The following is a 22225-nucleotide window of genomic DNA, read 5'->3' on the forward strand; positions in this document are numbered from 1 at the left end:
GGAAGTGGGGCAAATGGAGACACATTGGTCAAAAGGTACAAAGTTGCAGTTAGGTAGGATAAATAAGTCTAGAGATCTAATGTACGGTATGATGACTATAGTTAATAATACTGTATTGGATGCTGGAAAATTGCTAAGGAGATTTCAGGTGCTCTCACTATACACAAAAATAACTCTGAGGAAATGGATATGTTAATTTATTTGACTGAAGTAATCATTTCACTATGTGTGTACATACTAAAACATGTTGTCCACCTTAATATATACAATAAAAAACAAGTACAGTCATGTGTTGTTTAACAATTGGGATACGTTCTGAGAAGTATGTCTTAACAGTGGGGATACATTCTGAGAAATGCATCATTAGGCAGATTCCTCATTGTGCAGCATCATAGAATGTACTTACTCAAGCCTATATGGTATAGCCTACACACCTAGGCTATGTAGTGTATATAGCCTATTGCTCCTAGGCTGCAAACCTGTACAGCATGTTCCTGTACTGAGTATTGTAGGCAATTGTAACACAATGGTAAGTATTTGTGTATTTAAACATTTCTAAACATAGAAAAGGTACAGTAAAAATACAGTATTATAATCTTATGGAACCACCATCATGTATGTATGTAGTCCTTCGTTGAGAGAAATGTTGTTATGCAGAGCATGACTGTAAATATAAAATATAATATATATTGTGATAAGTACTATTAGCAGAAATAATGTAGGATACTTGGGATAGGGAATGTAGGGGAATTGCTATTCTTATATATTATACTTTTATGTAATCTTCTTCTTAAAGTTACCTTTACCTTTGTTAATAAGTATTCTTCTAAAAGAGAAAAAAAAATATTTACTATCTGATCCTTTACAGAAAAAAAGTTTGCCAACCCCTGTTCTAGAGTCATCAAATTTTATAATGACAGAATTCAACCTGATGATTTTGTGGTCTAATAAATGACGACTCAGGTGAATTGAGCTATCCAAAATCCTTATGCTATGCTGCCATTTATCCATTCATTCAACAAGCATTTATTGAATACTTAACACAGTAAAGAAAATCCTTTATTCCCCCAACTTTCAGCTGAGAACTGTAATTACAAAATCTAGGAAGACAGCCTACCATTTCTTTCCTGCTTTTCCTCCCTTTTCCTCTCACTTTCCCTATACCCCCACCCCTGGTTTCTAGGCAGGTGGGAAGAAAACCAAGTTTTGTGTCAGACTTATACTTTTAAAGAAGGTTAAATGTAGTTTAAAATCACAGTAGTTTCTCTTTAAGAATGTATTGAGAGCTTAATTTTATTAATAAATATTTTAAGTTTTGATCACAGATGATTAATGATCAGATGACAACAGTATTCACACATGACTGATACTGTTAAGCATTACATGCATCAGGGATAGATAGTTGTAAACTTCGTTTTGTTTCTGAAGCTTCAGGAATGCAGAATATATAATTGACTCCAAAATTCCTGATGGGTTGACAATTTATAAATTAGTTTTTAATCTCTTTTTATTATTAGGTAATTCTTCAAGTGTCATAAACACTGAGCATAACTTGAATTATGAACGTTAACTATTATAAAAAAGGATGCAATCATTAGTAACCACTAAAAAAATTTATTAATAGATTGTTTTTGGTAAAGGTTGAATTTTTACCTTAAATGAAGAATGCAATTGTAACATGAATAGGTTTCCAAGTTTATTAGCCTCTTCACTTGAGTCTTAGTTTCATTTACATGGAAGTAGGTCTGTCTTCTAGATCGATGGTTTTAGTGTTGATATTCATTTTATAAATACTTATTAAATGTCTACACAGAAAAAAGCATTATGCCCATGCGACTGTTTTTTGAGGATTAATATGTTTAATGATTAGTGGATGAATAGTGTTGATCTAAATGAGAGCATACATTATTATGATTGTAGGTCATGGACTCTTTAACTTTCAGGTTCTTTCAGAGTTTCTTGTTTTTTTAGGTGAAATAAACACAACCCTCTAGTGTAAACATTTTAACTTACCTGCCTCGTAAAATGGACTGGCAGACTGTCATTTTGAGTATACTGGATTTACTTGGTATCTGTGCATATAAGTCATGTATATTATCTTCAGTAGTACATGGTTTATTATTATGTATGTCTTTGGAGGGATAGTGTTATAAATAAATTCAGAGGCTAGATTTATTGAAGAAATAAATTATAATCAATTAAGTTTTTAAAAATTTAGTTAATAACAGCAGCCTTTTCATTTCGTTGTATAAAAATCATAGAATTTCAGAGTTGGAATAGATCTTAGAGGGCATCTAATCTAACCCTCTAATTTTCAAATCAAGTTTCACAGAATTAATCATTTTTCTCCCGTTGCCCTCCTCAATTTGTAAGTGGTAGATGTTTTGCTATAAACCCTTCCGTCCGGGTTCTAAAAGTAGGGTAGTATCTAATTTATAAATGAATTATGTTTCAGAAATATTTTTAAGTCTGTTGTTTGAAACTCAGAGCATTTTTCCATAGGGACAATATTATATTTAATAAATAGTGCTAGGGTTTCAAGGTGAGTCCTCAAAAGGTGTTAACCCATTATGTGACTGAAATTTTTATCTTTGCAATAATCAGTGCTGGTTATCTCTGGGCAACAGGGAGGTGGTGACATTGTAGAAGAGTATGTCAAGGGCTCTCTTTTTTATCTGTTATGTCTTAGGTTTGGTAGTGCTTATACATGCATTCATTATATTGTTTTCTGAAATTTATATGCCTGAAATATTTGATAATTTTAACAATGCTGTTTTACTGCTAGAAGTTCAGTTTGAATATGAACATTTAAAATTTTTTACCTTAAATACTGATGCTTAAGGATAAAATGGTTTGATTAGAGAGGGATAAAGAGGTAGCTGGAAATTCTGAAGGGGACTTATGTGTACTTTCAAGGGCTTGGATTTGATGGTAGTTGTCATTATTTTGCACAATATCACTTCAGAATGTATGTTTTTGCTGTTAAGTGTATCACCAATATCAATCTTTTATCTAGTGGCCATATAATAGGCATGGTTTTGAGAGAGAAGAAAGGAAAGAAAGTGGATAGTCCTTTACTCGAGATAACTGGGCAAGATGTGAAAGGCAAAGAAGATTACATTGCATGTGCATGTGCAAACGTGAGCAAGATCTTGTTTGATGTGCAGTTACTTGAATTAGGAGTTTCTGAAAAACATGAAAATGGAGTAAAGCTTGTAGAAGGTCTGAATATGGAGAAAGGCAGTAGGGAAAACAGCGGAGATAAGTACCAGAAGGGTATCATTTACAGTACATGGCTTGGTTACTATGGCGAAAAGATTGGAGGGTACATGGTACAGTGTAGGAGCTTGGGTTCAGCAAGAAAGTGTGCCAACAGCCGTTGGTATTTTTGAAATTGTCATAGTTCAAGGAATGCCTTATATGTTTATAAACATACATAAGCAGAAATCATCTATTGTTTATTACATTCTAGAAAACAAATGAGCTAATTTTCTCAGTAGTTTGGTTACATTTTTGTGTATAGAGGTTGGTTTTTGTTTGATTTGGTTTTTGGCAATTTTACAGTGTACAACATTGATTTTTATATTTAGACATTAGTCCAACTGTACATTTACAACTCATTTACAGCTTAGGGAAGGCCTAAGTATTTCTTGTCTGTTGGGAGAGACTTGACCTAAGAAGCAAATTTTTCCTCACTAAATGATGGTGCATTTCAGAAAGATGTGTGTCCATTTTACAGATGTGTGTGTGGTATTACCATGAAGAGGTTCTTATTCTGCCTTCTTTCAGCTCCATTTTTGGAGCATTATGAGAAAAAATACTGCCCCAGGGAAACTTTGATTAGAGTCTATTAGCTAGTTACATAGAAATGTTTGTCAAAACTGATCTTGTGACCAGTATAAATTTGGCATTCAGATTAAGACGAAAGAGAGAACAGACACAAGGCAGTGCATAATAAAATGCAGTGAAGGGAGTTAGAACAAAAGAGGAGTATTTGAAAAGAGCATAAAAGCCATTTAAGAAAGAAATGGGGTTGAAGACTTTGGGGGATTTAAGAAACAAAGACTATTAAAAAAGTGGAAAAAAGAAAAGAAACAGCAACCTAGAGAGAAAGGGGCTGAAAAGAAAATATAATTTGACATTGTGGGGGGTGGCAAACCACTTTATTGAGGGAATTGGGGGCAGGGAGCAAAAAAGGGCAGTAGGACAATGAGATCCAGTGTCTTCAGCCAGACCCGGACCTCACCTCCAAGGCTTTGCAGTCACGGAAACCAATTTTGACATTTTAAATGAGTAATATAATTTGCTTTATACCTGAACCCCAAATTTTATGTTTTGAAATCTTTTGGGGCATGTGTTAAAAGCATAACCATCTCTCTAACATTGGCTATGGTTTTAATTTTATATATGTTTATGAACAAAGGAAATAACCTTTGAATATTAACTGTCTACTCTGAAACTCTTCCCCTCCTTTTCTTCTCTTCAGCAGATCCCAGAGTCATTAAGAAATACTGCATGGCAGAGAGTGAGAAAATGCAATTCAAGACAATTATTAGATGCTGCCAAGGTAAGATTAAGCAAACACTTTTATATATAGCTAGGAAAAACGTACAAGCCCTTGGAGCATTTCCCAATTTATACTACATATTTTACATTTCCCGAATAATTTCCCTTTTCATGTTTTTCTGAATACTGGCAAGATGAATAAGAAGGTATGTTTCTGCTAGAAATGCAGAGAGAAGTCTTGATATTTTTCTACCCCTGGAGAAATCTATCTGAATCTCTTGAGATCAGTGCCAACTAGAGTAACATTTTCAGAAAGCTTTTATAAATGTAATGGCAGCATGTTGACACTTAAATTTATCCTGCTAATTTATATCTGATGTATGGAACTTATAGTTTTTCAAGTGAGTGAAGTTTCTTTACCTTAGAAGATATTCAGATAGCAGAATACCAAGGGGGATTCTAAGCTTATTAGAGCCCATGAGGTAAGAGATGCTGAGTTTATATGTTGATGAGGGTTTTTTTTGTTGCTAATATAAATGAAAGACATCTTTAAAAATTCCTAGTGCTTTAAAATGAGAGATGTAAATCTCCGTGATAGAAAAAGACTAGAAAATTAGAAGACGGTCTAAATCCTGGATACTTCCTTTATTTTTTTCTTTCTGATTAATAATTATTTGCCATTAAGGTACAAGGCATTGTTCTAATTTATGCAGAGACTGTAGAAATGAATTTTATTTTCCTTCTTAAAGTTTTAAGGGGAAACTGTACTTAATATTCTCATTGTCCATGACACCACTAAATTTATTATATTTTAGTCTTTTGCTTTGTTGAAGACCTCATTACCTCGTATGTTATTCACTAGACCCTTTAATAAAATTTGTTGCTTAGTCGTTTAGAGGAAAAAATGTCACAAAGAGACAATGTCAGACAAACAATTACCTTTTGATGTTTTCCTTTTACAAAATGCTTTAACATTGTTGATCCAAAAATCAATAACCCATTTATGGCAATTACTTTTTGTGTCTCAAATAGTGAGAGCAAGAAGGCACTTTTGCTTTTTGTAATTCCATTTTCACAGCTTGACCCAGAGTTGATACTGTTATGCTATGTATGATGTTGATACACGTTTGTGTTTGTGAAGAACTGTGTCCTTGTTCATTAATTATTGATTATTATGGCTACCGACTGAAAAAATGTCTTTAAATCCATGTACTTCATTAAGTATTTTTAATTGTGAAAACACTTTCAATATTAGCAAGCCTAAATTTTGAGCCTAATCTTTACTGTCTTGTTGAATATTATATTTTCTCAAATGATTTTATATTTTTCTAACTTAAGCAGTAATCTTAAAGCTTTTTAAAAATTTTATAATAGGTAAGATGTTTGCATATTTTCAAGGCTAGTTAGATTTATAGGTAGCTTTATTTTATAAGTGAATCCAATAAGCATTGAAACCTACCTTGCTCATGTGTAAGACACTGTGGTATGTGCCATGGGAGATACAAAGATAAAAGATGCTGTCCCTAATCTTAAAAACTTTACCTTGTAATAGGAAAGACAAAACATGTATGCAAATGACTACAGGATAAGACAGACTATGAAGTATTAAAAATACTTTGTTTCTGAATGTATAATGTGAGCTAGACTAATAAGACTCAGTTGTGTAAAATCAACTATATTAATTATAAAACAAAAATGTACACACAAGGAAAGCAAGTGAGATATAAATTAACTGTATAATATACTTGCTTGCCAATAGTGGAATAACAGATTATCAGCACTATAGTAGTGAATGACATCAAGAAAGCCCATATAAGTCAAGTAGAAGTATAATACAGTGTTTAAACATTAGTAATGTTTAATTAATGTTTAAACATTAATTTTAAAAGCTATTTAGAGAAAGTGACTTCTGTATGAGTATTTGTTATATCTTAATATTCCTTGTATAAATTTAGCTATAAGCTAATTCTGATGGTGTTTAGCCAAGCTAAATGCTATGCTTCTGAATTTGTTTTGGGGACATTCATTAGATTAGACTGTCTAAGCCAGATTTTTAAACATCTTAAATTTTGTAATAGCTAATGAACTGTTTGGTATCATCTTCAACTAGACTCTCCAGGCATGGCCACTGATAGAAAAGAGGACATGTTGGCATGGTCACGCAGGAGGAGGGCTCCATACAGACCCAAAAGAAGGGGTAAGAGCCAATAACAAGTAACTGGAAATTCTTGTTGATGATTGTGCTTTCATGGAAGATACATGTATTTAAGATGATCATATTATAGAATATTTTGATTGACTCATCTAGCTGCATGTTCTTTAATGCAAAACCATATGAATTTACCATAGTTACATAGATGATATTTTCTCAGGCTTAAAACAAACAAAAATTCATGATTGACTGAAACAGAAGAGATTCATCAACCTAAATGCTTTAGTTCTTTAAAGTAGCATTGATTGAGGTTATTTATCATGTAATCTAGCCTTATAAATAAGTAGGTAAATAAGATGTAGCACTTATAAGTAATTTGTGTGTGTACTCAAAGGTTAATGTTCCCCCTTCTTTACACTTAGAAGGATCCTAAAATATCCCCTAGCTTCGTGGCAAATTCTCTGTATACCTGATCCATCTAATTATCCATATTTTTAATCATTATCATTATTATTATCATTGTGCAGGGATGCTAAGCAGTAGAGCCACTGAAATAAAAAGATTTAATTGCACTACACTTTTTCTAAGTGAGTGAAAATGTCATGGAAGTACTGATACACATACAGTTCTCTGGCCCTTTCTCTCTGAGCTTGCCTTTATTTTCTTCCTCTGACTTAATCAGTATATATATGGTATCTCTGGGTAGAAATTATATTTTCATGATTGTTGGTCAAATGAACAAATTTTTATATAAAAATACTCTTTAAATTGTAGAGAGATAAATAACTATTAGTTATTTTATTGGTAGGAAGTGATTGGCAAGAAAAACTTTTCAATGCTTTTTCCCGTCTCTTTCCTAGATTCCCAGTGTAGCTCTTTTCTTTCAAAGAACTCAAAACACTTAACATTTATGTTTCTGTCCCATTTTTATATTACTGTCCTTCATGATTATCTTTAGAAACAGCAAAGCACCATCATAAAGTAGAATTTTTAAAAATTAAGCGAATGATGAGATTTCTTTATCCATGCATTATTAGTCTTTGATGTGCTGTTTGACAGTTTTCAGGATCATCTGTCATCAAGGCCTCTTAAGGATAGTTGCTCATAATGCTCTAAACACAACCAAAAATATGTTGACTAATAAAGGAGAAGCAGTCAATTCTCTTAGGCTCAAGCAGTATAAACTTGAAGATAGTTTCTTTTCTTCTCTAACAAAATAGAACAAAGCAAAACTCATCATAATACTTTATATTTGGTCTTTACTTCTTTATTCTTTTTCCCCTGTCATCTTTATATTACACTAGCCTTGTTAGCTAAATAGAATCATAGAATAATAGAGCTTGGAGGCTGTATCAGAAAAAAAGAGAGCATGAAGTTGTAGTTAAGAGCCTGAACTCTGGTGCCAGACTGCCTAGATTTGAATTGTGGCTCCATCACTTCCTAGTGGAATAAACTTGAACAAGTTGCTTAATCTTTTTGCGCTTCAGTTTCTTCATCTGTAAAATGAGGGTGATAATAATACTGAAGGGAATTTAAATTAGTTACCTCTGTACACCATGTTAAAGCTCTTAAATAGTGCCTAGCACATAAAAAATGCTCAATAAATATTAGCTACTGTTGTTAAAATGTGAGATTGTAAGGCCTGTCCTCTACTGTAATCTATTCATTTAAAAAGTATGTACTGAATACCTGCTTTCTGCTAAACTCTGTGCTAAGTACTGAAGATAAAATAGTGAACAAGACCAAGTCCCTGCTGTCTAGAAACTTAGTTTAGATGGCAGAATATCTAAACTGCCACAAAGAAGTTCTATCACTCTGACAAGTAATAGATTTTACCTTATAACCAGCTGAACTCTCTATTGCTTTACTATTTATTTATTTAGTTAGTTAATTAGAGGCAGGGTCTCACTATGTTGCCCAAGCTGGTCTTGAACTCCTAGACTCAAACAATTCTCCCTCCTCAGCCTCCCAGGTAGCTGGGACTATAGGTACGTGTCGCCACACCAGGCTTTGTTTTACTTTTTATTCATTTGCACTTGTATGTTCTTAACAACTATTAATTTTACATTACTAATATTGCTCAGAAGGTATTTAAAACATCTGTTTATCCAGTGTGGCTATCATAAAGGGTTTGTGAAAAGGGAATGGCAATTTCAGTATTTGAAAACTTCTGTTTTAAAAAGATGAACTAAGGAATTATTTGTTTTATAATAGAATCTTCAGATTTTTTTAGGGATTTTAGAGCTTTACTCCTATATTTACATTTTTATTTATACGCTGCTTTTGAAGAAGCATCTGTTACTAAATTCAGTTAGTTCTGTGCTCCTAATAAGAACATGAATAATACAGAACTTAATGAAAGGACTACTTCCCAGACTTTGCTTGACATACTCTTTTTTTTAATGTTAAAAACACATTCTCATTGATTGGATACAGATACAGCTAGTAGTTTTAGAAGAGAAATTAGTATTTACTAGAGCAATCAGTGAGCTTTGTGTAAATCTTGATGTGATCAGAAGTAAAACAATTTAGAGTATTAAAAATTGGAGGATTGGGGAGATAGTGAGATAGTGAGTCTCTAGGCTTGTTAAAATGAGTGGGCACTCAGACCAGTGGACAAGAATACCTGGATGACATGGGGTAGCTGTTTTCTAGCACTGATGTCATTTGATCTTCATTTGATTTCTCAAATTGTCTTCCTTTTGGGATAGAAAATTCACTGACTGGCCAATTGTGAATATCAGTCTGGTTGGTAGTTTTTTTTAAATTGTAAATTATTAAATGTACTGTTGGGTACAAATCCATCTTATGTGTAGCATAATCCATTTAAGAAAAGGGCCTAATCACCACTGTAATAAGCTTGTAATTGAAGTTTCAGACCAACAGAGCTTAGAAAACAAACCCTGAGATACAGAGAAAGTAACAATAATTGCAAAGCCTTCCTGACAATTTTTTTTCCTTTCCTGACAATTAATACATATTTTCCTCTCCCATCCAAAACTCACTATACTTATGTCCTCAACAATATGAGAAAAAATTTCTAGTTACCCTCTGGATTTTTCAATTAGACATCTACTGAACTTCTTTGTCTTCTTTTGACCTAGCTTTTATCAAGCCACTGTTATCCCTAACAGTTTTGAAGTAGTGGTTTCAATTATTCCTTTAATTGCAATTGCTGGGTCAAAGAGACAGTTCTCTTCTCTGGACAGTTTGCTTATCCCTTGAAGTTGTGGGTACTTCCAAATTCTCTGCCAAACTGGTTCTTTAAGGAGAAAACATTTAGTCTATAGCCCATTATTTTTACAAAACTGATAGCATTCCGAAATTTTTTTGTATATATTTTTTCTTCTTCACCACAAGTTTTGCCCCCAAGTAGTTTCTTTCTAAATCAATCCCTTGATTCTGTGAGTTAGTACATTTCTTGCTATTAGAATTTAGGAAATATTTACAAGACCAGAATTCTTAGATAAATTAATTCCTCATTAGCTTAGAAAAAGGTGATTCTGCTGTCTTTACCAAAAGATCATTTTCTTTTTTCTTACTCTTTCATTTTCTTATCAAAGCCCATTGGGCTTCACTCCTTTGAAAGGAAGGAGATTCTGGTAGAAAAATTTGCTGTTGTTTCAGTGCTTGACAACCTTTTCTGGTGAGAAATATAAAGTTACCCACCTGAGGAGCAAAGCGTGTATTCAACTTATTAATATATAGTTATCTTTTTTTTTTTTTTTGAGACAGAGTCTTGCTTTGTTGCCCAAGCTAGAGTGAGTTCCATGGCGTCAGCCTAGCTCACAGCAACCTCAAACTCCTGGGCTCAAGCGATCCTATTGCCTCAGCCTCCTGAGTAGCTGGGACTACAGGCATGCGCCACCATGCCCGGCTAATTTTTTTTTTCTATATATATTTTAGTTGGCCAGATAATTTCTTTCTATTTTTAGTAGAGATGGGGTCTCGCTGTTGCTCAGGCTGGTCTCGAACTCCTGACCTCGAGCGATCCACCCGCCTCGGCCTCCCAGAGTGCTAGGATTACAGGCGTGAGCCACCGCGCCTGGCCTTACAGTTATCTTTAATATCTGAAAATTCTACCAAATGAGCTGCTCCAGATGTTTTGATTTTTTTATTCTTCTTGTGCCCTGTCCACATGATTATTAGCAGTAGACATTTACTTATACCGCATTTGGCCATGAAGCACTACTTTTCTCCCTCAGATCATACTGTTGAATTGAGCACTGCTGTATATAAATAGTATGATTAATGGCTTTCCAATTGTACCCTATTGAGTGAGTCAGGTATTTCCAGTTTTATTTATATATTTGTTTTTGGCCAATTGTGTTATGATTGTGTTGTTTCATCTTCCTGTGTACAAGTAGATGTTTCTTTCAATATTTCTTCTTACCTATCCTGCGTCATGAAGCTTATGAACCTATACATTAATACCAAATAAGTAAGTACTTAAAAATTTGTCAAAAGTTGTGGTGATTTAGTAAATTAAGTATTGGGTATACTTCCAGGATATTAATAGGAATTTTTCTTCCCCAGTGCTTTAGGAGGCTGAGGTGGGAGAATTGCTTGAGGCAAGGAGTTCAATCAAGACTAGCCTGGGCAACATAGCAAGACCCTGTCTCTAAAAAAAAAAAAAAAAAATCCCAGTATTGTAGCTTGCACCTGTAGTCTTAGCTACTTGGGAAGCTGAGGTGGGAGGATTGCTTAAGACTGGGAGTTCAAGGCTGCAGTGAGCTGTGATCACACCACTGCACTCCAGCGTGGGTGACAGAGTGAGACCTTGTCTCTTAAAAAGAAAAAAAAAATTATCCTCATGTCTTTGAGAATTGATACATTAATTAATTAATTTGAGCATTGTTTTTGATATCAGTGAAGTTTTTTTTTTTTTTCCTCATGTCTGCTTTTTTCCTCTTGGACCACCTTGTTTTCAGTTGCTTTAATCTTTGGCAGCTCTCCGACATTTCTAAACTTTTTCTTTTAAACTATAGAGAAAAGTAAATACAATTTTATTACTATTCAAAGATCTTAGTAAGCCAATTTGAATTCCTTCTTTTGTTACCCTTGTGGTTTTTTTTCCCTGAATCTAATTGCTTTTCTTTAATTATGACTATCTAATTTCAATATATAGTTGAGACCTCTCTAAAACTTTTATTCCTCATACTAACACAGTACTGGCTTTACATTGTAATGGGGCTTAAAATGTCAGTTCTGTGTTCTAAATTTAAAGCTATTTATAATAACTACAGCAAGGAGACCACTTTGTACAATGCTCTGTTAGCAGAGAAGGAAAGTAGATTTGCACTTACTTTTGCAGGCCTTTTAATGCTATTTCTAGAGCATTCAATCTTAGCATCTGTTGTCATAATATAGTCATCACAGTTTTGTTTTTAAAATAACTTTAAAATTCTATTTACTGTGAAAATGATAAACAGAAGAGTTAAAGAATTTTATGCTTTCTGTTTATGTGTAAGGGAGGCCTAAAGAAAAGCTGTTATGATGTTATCCATTAGTTACTTCGGGAATTTTGACCTTTGAGAAAGAATTTCAATTTCCTTAAATCATTGTTTGATTTTTTTTCCGTACACTATCATGTGATTACTCTTTCTAGAGTGCTTTTTTAAATAACCCAATTCCTTGTCATCGTCCTTGACCATTTCCTACCCTTTAAGAACATGGTCTTAAAAGGGTATATATGCTCTTTGTATTATCTACTTACACCCTATTGAGTCAGAGGGAAAATGAATAGTTGATGTGAAGATGATGTCTAATTCAGTCTTAAGTTAGTGGTTGGTCTCTTTTCAGCCTTAGATAACCCTTTTGTCTTTCAGGACTACCACTGAGTGTCCAGTATGAATTAACTATGGTGGTTTTGAGAGGTGGTTTTATATTGTCTTTCGGAGTCTGTGTTGAGGCCACCAATTTTATTTTACTCCTGTGCAGCTGGAATAAGTTGGTTTCCAATTCTTTGAAAATGTGCCTCAGCCTCTGAAATGCCTCTTTGACGTGGCCTCCACTTTTAAAAAAATGTTATTTTTCAAACTTTATCTAAACTAACTGAAGTCATGTACTTTACAGCTTAATGGACTCATAATGCATGATTACGCAACTTCGGAACTCATTTTGCTAAATGAAGTGGTGACATTTTATGCACTATTAAGCCAACTAGAATAATTTTCTTGCTCTTAGCCGTAACTTCTGTGTCCTTATTGAAAAAATTCTGGGGTATGTTGTAGAAGGTTTTGATAGGAGACAGTGTTTCTAAAGATACGTGGAAATAGGGCCTTTTTTCCATTATTCCATCAAGAAAATAAGACAGACAAAACTCGTGAAATGGGAAAGTGGTTGAAATGCCCCAGCTGGTGTTATAATGCATTAAATTATTTTGTAATAGTTCGATTGGGAAAGTGAATTTTAAAATTGCTGCCTTACTCCCTTTTTTTAAACACCTTACCAGTTACAAGATCACGTGTAGGTGTGTGTGTATAAAATAAAGTATTAAGAACTATCCTTTTCAGCATTTCATATTTTTGCTATCTTATGTATTTAAAGCAGCTTAGGAAGGTACTCCTTCTATTTTCTGTACAATATCAGCAATTTTATTTCTGCTATTCTGTATGCAATAAACTGCCTAGAAGACTAGAAAAATAGTTTGCTGAGCCCTAGGGGGAATAATCATAATATAAAACTAACCTGTATTATATAATGTACTGTCCTGGGTCTTATATGTTGACAATTTCCCCCACTTTTCTTGCTTTGCAAATCTGCTTGAAATTGTGTAACTTTCCACCCCTTGAATATATTTGAATTACGGAAAACACAAGCAAGCAAAAAGAAGAATATAAAAAATTATTGATGATTCCACCTATTCATAGCTATTAATGTTAACACTTTGGGGGATCTTGCTTTCCACATTCATTAGCATGCACATGTGAACTCATACATACCTCACATTTTTCCCCACAAAAAAACAAGTTTTTTACTCTATTTTTTTAATTTAACATGTTTCTGTGTCACTACGTATATCTCTGAATGGCTGTATTTTGTTATGTGCGTACATTCTGATTTATTTATGCTATTCTCCAATGTTGATCATTCAGGCTGTTTCCAATTTTGTTTCTATTAAAACAGCTTGGACGTAAACATCCTTATACCTACTAATAAATTTTCATTCCTTTATTCAGTAAATATTCATTGACTACCTACTGTGTGTCAGCCACTATATTTGGTATTGGGTTACAACAGTGAGCACAAAACAGAGAGTTACTACTCACATGGAATTTAAATTCTAGCAGGAGACCAGATGTTAATCAAATAATTGTACTGCTGTATATATAGTTTATAACTGAAATGGATACTCTGAAGGAAAGAAGTCCTGTTGTGTGAGAGAATACAGCAAAGGATCCTGACTGAGGGGTTAGGGAAAGCTTTATTGAGGAAGTGCTGCTTGACCTGGAAGTTAGTTGAAAGAGGTTGGGGGACTGGAGGGGGAGGTGTTACAGAGAGAAAGATTATTCTAGACAGAGTGAACACTATTGTGCAAAGGCCCTATTGCAGGAGGCATTACGGTATATTTGAAGAACTAAAAGAAAGCCAGTGTGGCCTGAACACTGAAAGCTTTGGTATTAGACATGGAGTGACAAATAGTCAGGGGCCAGGCTTAGCAGGGCCTTATAAGCCATGTTATGGACTTTGGTCTTTGTCCCAAGAATGATAGGATGCTGCTTAAGGGTTTCAAGCTGGAAATGGTATCTGATTGCAGGGTGAACTTATTAGACACAGAACAGAGTGGATACAGGGAAATCAGTTAGGTTGTTGCAGTGGTTTAGGTGAGAATTGATGATAGCTTGGGTTAGGTTGGTGGTTGGAAATGGAAAGAAATAGACTTAAGAGATTTTTAAGAGGTAAAATTGATTCAACTTGGAGCATATTTCAAAGGTTTTTTTTTTTAGCATAAATTCCCAGAAGTGGAATTCTTGAGACAAAAGGCAGAATTATTTTAAAAGCTTGTAATAGATATCAAATTGCTTTCTAGAAAGATTGTGTCGGTGTATTATAGTGCTCGTTAACAGTATATTAGAGTGCCCATTTCCATACACCCTCACCAGCAATGAGCATTATCTTTTTGAGTCTTTTTTGTTTTATTACCTTTTCCAGAAATTGAGTTAATCTTTTAATTTTTAAGTGGGAATTGTTTTGCCAACTATAATAATATAGTAGCTTTGGAATATATATGTATTGATCTCTTTATTTTGGTTTTTAAAAGTACAGTTTTGATTCTTAATATTCTACCTCTAAAGTTGAAACTAAAACAAAAGGATTTAATGAGAATGTTGCCTCAGGAACATGGGAAAAAGAAAAATGTGAGATTGATTTAGGTCAGATTAAGCATGACTGTAAAATTGTGTTTTTGTTGAAACTTTTAATAACCCAGACTCTGTTCGATACAGTTAATACCAAACCCCTACTTTCCTAAACAGAGTGTTGTAACTCTGCACTACTATGAGTTTGGACTTAGGACTTCAAAATATTTTAGATAAAAATACTGAAAAATAGCCCAAAAGTATATAAAACTTTTGACTACAAAGATGAAAATATGGAAATGTTTTTAAAGCTTTATGTGATGTTTTTATAGTTTAATAAATAAATGTGTAGCGCCTGTCCCTTGTTACCACCAAATACCTTTTAGTAATATGAGAGTGGCTAAAACTGAAAGTAAGAAATTTAAGAGAAATGAGTAGCTTTTTAAAAGTAATTGAAATAGTTTCTTTTTCTCCAAAATATTGTGACTTTGAAAGATACTGGCCTTAGATCCAGAATAAAAGTTGTGTTTGTAATGTTTTCATGTATTTCTCAAATATTTATATAACTGCATTATTGAAGTATGGTTACATTTGAAATGGCATATTATTCACTGCTTTGTTTTCTCTCTTTGAACAGTTAAAAGATGTTGATACTCGGAAAATCATAAAAGCAATGCTTTCTTATGTGTGGCCTAAAGACAGGCCAGACCTAAGAGCTAGAGTTGCCATTTCCTTGGGATTTTTGGGTGGTGCAAAGGTAAGAATAAGAGAAACTATACATTGTTGTGTTGCTATAACTAAGAAATACTACAACATTTTCTAGGTGTGAATTCTGTACTGCTGTAAACCACTTTGGGAGGAACATGGCCAACTTTCAGGACTCTCATTTAGTTTACATAATTATTTTATGCAGTCAGCAGAAATTACATGGCAATGCCCAATTTATCTCTGGATCAGACTTCTGAAAGCCTCAACTTAATGGAATTCACTCCTGAAGCCAGTGTAATAAATATATAAGAACATTGGTTGTAACAAAGCATAAGCAACTTTATAAAAGAAGCTCCTCAGAGCCTCATTGGCTCCTTTTTGGTATATATTATTTCTGATAAGCTTGGTTCCCAGATCTTGGTAAATTCAAAATAGCATAAAGGCATTTTAGGCACATTGATGGCCATAAATGGTAAGCAGCAGCTTACTATCAAGGGAAAAATCAGAAAAACTAAAAAACAAACGGAAACCACCAGCCACAAAAGCTGGGCATTTTGGTACATTCAGTATAAGGGCCTTCTGCATTTCAGCAGCTTTCTCACTTTGTTATTATACTATAAAGCAATATAATGATTACCCTAAGTTTTCAAGAACAAAACCGTATTTTCAATTTGCTTGGATTTTAAAGTCAAGGAAGTATATAGGTAGAATATAGTCATGATGAAGTCTTTCTCTGGAGTCAGTCTGCCTGGGCTCTGCCACTTACTAATCTTGTAACCCTGAGCAAGTTGCTTAGTCTCCATGCCTTAGTTTTCTGATTTGTAAATAGAGTTTTTATAAGGATTAAACAAATTAACATATAAAAGGCTTAGAACAGTGCCTGGCAGGTAGTAAAATGCAATATAAGTGTTAAAATAAAAATAAATAAATTTAGATTTCCAAAAATATAATTAAAAGTTTTTGCTTAAAACAAGTATAAATGAAATTTGGCTGTAATTTGGTTACTCCTCTTACATAGAAGGATTAATATTTTGTTTTAGAACCCAGTTCTTACCACTTATTTCATCCTTATACCATGTATGTTCCCTTTTATTTACTCATTCTTTTCCCTAAAAATATTTATTGAGAACTTATCATACAAAATATTGTTCTTGGCAGTGCAGAGTATTCAAATTTGAATAAATCAAAGTTCTTTCCTCAAATCATACAGGATAAGGCAAGTTTTATTTTATTGCCATAATACAAGGTAGGTCATAAATGATTTAAAGAAGTACCAGTCTGGTGTTGTGGAGTTTCAGAGAAAACGTAAGGAACCACTATGATGGGGAGTCAGGAAAGGTTTCAGAGATGAGATGGCATATGAGATAGGCCTTGATTGATGAGTAGGGTTATTACAGGCATAGGAATAGCATGAACAATGGCCTAGATGTGAGAGAGCATATATTATAGTATGTGTGGAGAAGTGAGTAGGCTGTTTTGAGCCCAGTGAGGGGGAAGTGTTTCAGAGGAATTGGCAATAAGCTTAGAAAGACGGATGGAGCTCTTAATGTGAAGTATCTTAACTGTGAAACAGAAAAATATATTATGTGGTAAGTAGTAACTTCTATTTTGAATAGAAGAGCAATAAGGTTAGAGCTGTGTTTTAGGAAATTAATCTGGCCCTGTTGTAGAAGATGGACTAAAGTGGTAAGAGACCTAAAGCAGGGATACCATTCATTTCCTGCATTCATTCAGCAAATATTTACTGACCAGTTATGAGACTAATGTAATAGTCTAGGTAAGAAGCAATAGCACCCACTAGAGTGGTGGTCAAAATAAAGATGCAAGTGATATTGTAAGATAACAGTTAACAGACTTTGCAATGGATGGGCTATCAGAGTTTTAAAAAAAGGGATAAGATTGAAAGATGATACCAAGGATGAAAGAATGATAATGCTTTTAACAGAAGTAGATAGTAAGTCAGGAATTCTTGATTGGGAAAATGAAGATCTAGGCTTTAGATATGTTAAGTTTGAGGTGCTAGCAGAGCATCCAGATAGGGCTCAGGAGCCTAGGACTAGAGAGATTAAGAGGTGATAGTTGAAACAGTGTAAATTAATGAGTTCACCAAGGAAAAGAGCAGAAATAGAAGGAAATAGAAGACAAGTGGGGACAGACCTTTGATTAATGTGTTCCTCTAGGGAAGTAAAGTAAACAGTAGAGGAAATTGAGGAAATTGGGAAGGAGTAATTGAAGAGTTAAGAGTAAAACCAAAATAATTCACAATAAGACTCCATTTTTGTGTCTCCTTTCTCATCTAGGGGCTCTGCTGAGTAATCTCCCAATGAATCTCACCGTTCTTGGGGTGAGATTCAAGACCCTGAACAACAGATCGAGAATCCATACTTTATTCTATTTGTTTAAGCTGAACAGAGAAAACAAGTATTATGAATCGAATTTTGGTAGCTAATGTTGAAATTTTTTTAACTCTCATGTTCATTTTTCACCCAGTACTGGTTGCTGAATTGTCTCTTACATACAAATTACTTAAGGATAAAGGTGATTCTGAGCTCTTATGCAAGGCATAATTAGCAAATTGGCCTTTATTCCTTTATTAGTTGAATGCAAGTACCCTGCTGACAAGGTAAAGGCAGATTGTTTTCTGGACTTTCTTTTGAATTGAAGAAAACTGGTCAGAGCATGACTAATTAAGCTAGCCAAAGGGAAGAGTCTTAAGTAATGGCATTTGTGTTAGAATTTATTTTTAGAGTGAGTTCCAATCCTTCAAAATACAGATTTCTGTTGCTTCTTGACAGGTAAATATCATGGTATGAAATCTAGATTTAAGTTAACTTCCTTAAGGACTGACATATTTTTAGAAGGTTAATATTTGGTTCTTCAGTCAACAAATACTGACTGCCCATAGAATAGAAAGTGGTGCATTAAACTCATGTAAATGAATTGCAAGTAAACAGAAATGAATATAGAAAATCCTCAGAAAGTATGTTTGATTTCTTTTGAATCAGGAAAAGGAAGAAATTGCCAGATGTTATGATGAATGCCTGCTACTACTTCCAAAGCATATAGAAAACAATTTTCTTTTACTAGACAGGAACTAGACCATAGAATAATTTTAGGCATGTAGAACATAGTAGTAGCATTTAAGCATTCCAAACAACATTTTTCTAGCTTTGTGGACTTCCTTGTTTAAAAGTGATCACTCTTCCAACCTTTAAAAACGGATCATTGTTTATTTTTGAGCAGTATCACAAGTATGCTTTGTAAGTGGTGTGCAAAGGTGAACTATTATCCCCTTTCATTCCTTGGCTTCCTATTTTTCTTCAAACCTGATTAAATGCTTTGTTGTGTAAACATTTTGGACCAATCTAGGCCCCTTTATACTCTGGTCTTTCCTACTCTTCCACATATTCTGGGAATTTTCGTGCAGGGTTCAGGAACCTTCTTAGCTCTAAGTGCCACCCAACCAGGTATATGACTGTGGTGGTATCATGACTAGCCTGAGGTATAGGTGAGAAGGAGGAAAAGAAGAAAGGTCAAGTGAGAAGAAGAAAAGGGGAGGAGGATTTCATGCTTAATGTTTAATATGTTTAGGATTATGTATGAGATATTTTAGGGGTTTTGCATGCTTAATGTTTAATATGTTTAGGATTATATATGAGATATTTTAGGGGTTTTACTACCAAGAGAGAGAGAGACATAATACAATTTGTCTTCATTCCTTAAGTCCCTATAAATTGTGTGCAATGTCTTTACTGAACATCTGTGCATATATCATAGGAATATTTCATCATCATTAATCTGAGGACTTTGAGATTGGAAGATCTAAGGTTTTTTTAAAAAATTCAACCTTTCTATTAGCATTTTACATATAATCATGCCAGGATTTAAGGACAATATAAAAAATATTTATTGAAATCATCTGATTTTATGAAATAGGTGTTACCTTTACTATTAAAAATAGTTTATTTGTATTTTCTAACCACTGCCATCTTAGAAGTCACTTAGTTGACAAAGAAATTGGGATCAAAGGAAATTAAAGTATCAATTTCAAAAAGACACTCAGTAATCTGTTTGAAATCATAATAAGCTATCTTTAAAATTATAAAATAATTTTAAGGGAGAGCATGATTTATAAAAATGAAATCAATACCCGCTTTTCCAGAAATGCATGTATTATATAAAGTAAGGGATAATATATGTATTGAGTATATATTTATTGAGTAACTACTAGGTACAAGGTACTGTACTAGGCAGCTAGAAATACAAAAGTAATGAATAAAACATGTGCCTTCCCTTCTTGGAGTTGCAGTGTACAAAAGGAGAAAAATATATAAATAATTATTTTATATATTTTTATATATATATCATGTCATAAAAGACATGATATAAACATTCAAAGGGAGACACAAGTGGAACTCTATGAGAGTGCCAATGGTTAGGCACTTAGAGAAAGCTTCATGGAGGAGCTAGCATTTTCCAATAACTAATTTGACATTTGAAACTTCAAAAAAATTATACACTTCTTGCTTGACTTTGATATTTTGAAATTTTTCTGAAAAACACTTTAAAATGAAACAATGCTACCCAAAGCCTTTAATTAAGTTGAGAAGTATGATTTATACCCTAGAGTACTTTTTTAAATTAAAAGACTATATTTTAGAGAAGTTTTAGGTTTACGGAAAAATTGTACAGTAAGTGCAGAGTGTTCTTACATACACTTCTTTCTTCCCAGTGCAGTTTCTTATATTATTAATATCTTGTACTAGTGTGGTATATTTGCTAAAACTGATGAACTAGTTATTTTAAAAAGGTATATTATGATTAATTAAGTCCATAGTTTACATTAGGATTCACTCTTTGTGTTGTACAGTTATGTGGTTTTTGGAAAATGTATAATGCCATTTATCTACCATTATAGTATCATATACAATAATTTCTTTGGCATAAAAATCCCATGTTATCCACCTATTCATCCCTCCTTCCTTCGTCCCAAATTCCCAACAACCATTGATCATGTGACTGTCTCTCTAGTTTTGCCTTTTCCAGAATGTCATATAGTTGGAGTCATAGTATGTAGCCTTTTTAGACTGGCTTTCTTCACTTAGCAATATGCATTTCAGGTTCTTTCGTGTTTTTTGTGACTTGACTTTCTATCACTGGTTATATTACATTGTATGGATGTACCATACAATTTTATGATGTACCATACAATATTACATTGTATGAATGTACCAAACCTTCACCTTTTGAAGGATATCTTGGTTGCTTACAGATCTTGGCAATTATGAATAAAGGTGTAATAAACATTTCTATACAGGTTTTTATGTGGACATAAGTTTTCAACCCATTTGGGTAAATAACAAGGAGTTTAATTACTAGATTATGTGGTAAGACTATGTTTAGTTTTGCTAAACTGTCTTTTATACTGCCTGTACCGTTCTACATTCCCACCAGCAATGAGTGAGAGTTCCTGTTGCTCTACATCCTCACCAGCATTCAATGTTATCAATGTTTTAGATGTTAACCATTCCAATAGGTATGTAGTGCCATCTCATTTTTGTTCCAATTTGTAAGTGCCACATGGCATATGATGTTGAGTATCTTATCATATGCTTATTTGACATCTATATCTTCTTTGGTGAGGTGTCTGTTCAGATCTTTGGCCCATTTTTAAATTGAGTTGTTTGTTTTCTTATTCTTGAGATTTAAGAGTTCCTTGTATGTTTTAGATACCAATCTTTTATCAGATAAGTCTTTTGTAAATGTTTTCTCCCAGTCTGTGGCTTGTCTTCTCATTGTCTTGACAGCATCTTTTGCAGATCAAAAGGTCTTAATATTAATGAAATCCTACTTACTAATATTTCATGGATCATGCTTCTGTTGCTACATCTCAGAAGTCATTGCCAAACCTAAGGTTACCTAGATTTTTATCCTGTCTTATCTTCTAGAATATTTATAGTTTTGCATTCTACATTGAGGTCTATGATCAATTTGGAGTTAATTTTTTTTTTTTGAGACAGAATCTGACTCTGTTGCCCGGGCTAGAGTGCCGTGGCATCAGCCTCGCTCACAGCAACCTCAAACTCCTGGGCTCAAGCAATCCTACTACCTCAGCCTCCCGAGTAGCTGGGACTACAGGCATGGGCCACCATACCTGGGCTGATTTTTTTTTCTTTATATTTTTAGTTGTCCAGCTAATTTCTTTCTATTTTTTTAGTAGAGATAGGGTCTCGTTCTTGCTCAGGCTGATCTTGAACTCCTGAGCTCAAAGGATCTGCCCGCCTCGGCTTCCCAGAGTGCTAGGATTATAGGCATGAGCCACCATGCCTGGCCTTTTTGGAGTTAATTTTTATGAAAGATTTTTCTGAATGATGTAAGGTCAGTGTCTAGATTTTTTTTTTTCATGTCCAATTGCTCTAATACCATTTATTGAGAAGACTATCCTTTTCCCATTGGATTGCCTTTGTTCCTTTTGTCAAAGATCAGTTGAATATATTTGTGAGAGTCTGTTTTTGTGCTCTCTATTCTGTTTCCATTGATCTATTTGTCTACTCTTTCA

The 22225-nt window shown here is 33.7% G+C and overlaps 1 protein-coding gene across 5 annotated transcripts in view; it reads left to right on the plus strand.

The window, feature by feature from the left end:
- ABCB7 (ATP binding cassette subfamily B member 7) overlaps window positions 1-22225 on the plus strand; it is a 99907-nt gene that overhangs the window by 40037 nt on the left and 37645 nt on the right. For 2 of the 5 annotated variants that reach the window (XM_045538918.1, XM_045538923.1), the window contains exons 2-4: window positions 4487-4567; window positions 6617-6703; window positions 15596-15715. In XM_045538918.1, coding sequence (XP_045394874.1) covers window positions 4487-4567; window positions 6617-6703; window positions 15596-15715 — 288 coding nt within the window. The remainder of the gene's footprint in view (window positions 1-4486; window positions 4568-6616; window positions 6704-15595; window positions 15716-22225) is intronic. The other 3 variants (XM_045538919.1, XM_045538920.1, XM_045538921.1) reach the window with 3 other exon arrangements.

This window comes from Lemur catta, chromosome X, assembly GCF_020740605.2.
Source record: "Lemur catta isolate mLemCat1 chromosome X, mLemCat1.pri, whole genome shotgun sequence".
In the NCBI taxonomy this organism is placed as follows: Eukaryota; Metazoa; Chordata; class Mammalia; order Primates; family Lemuridae; genus Lemur; species Lemur catta.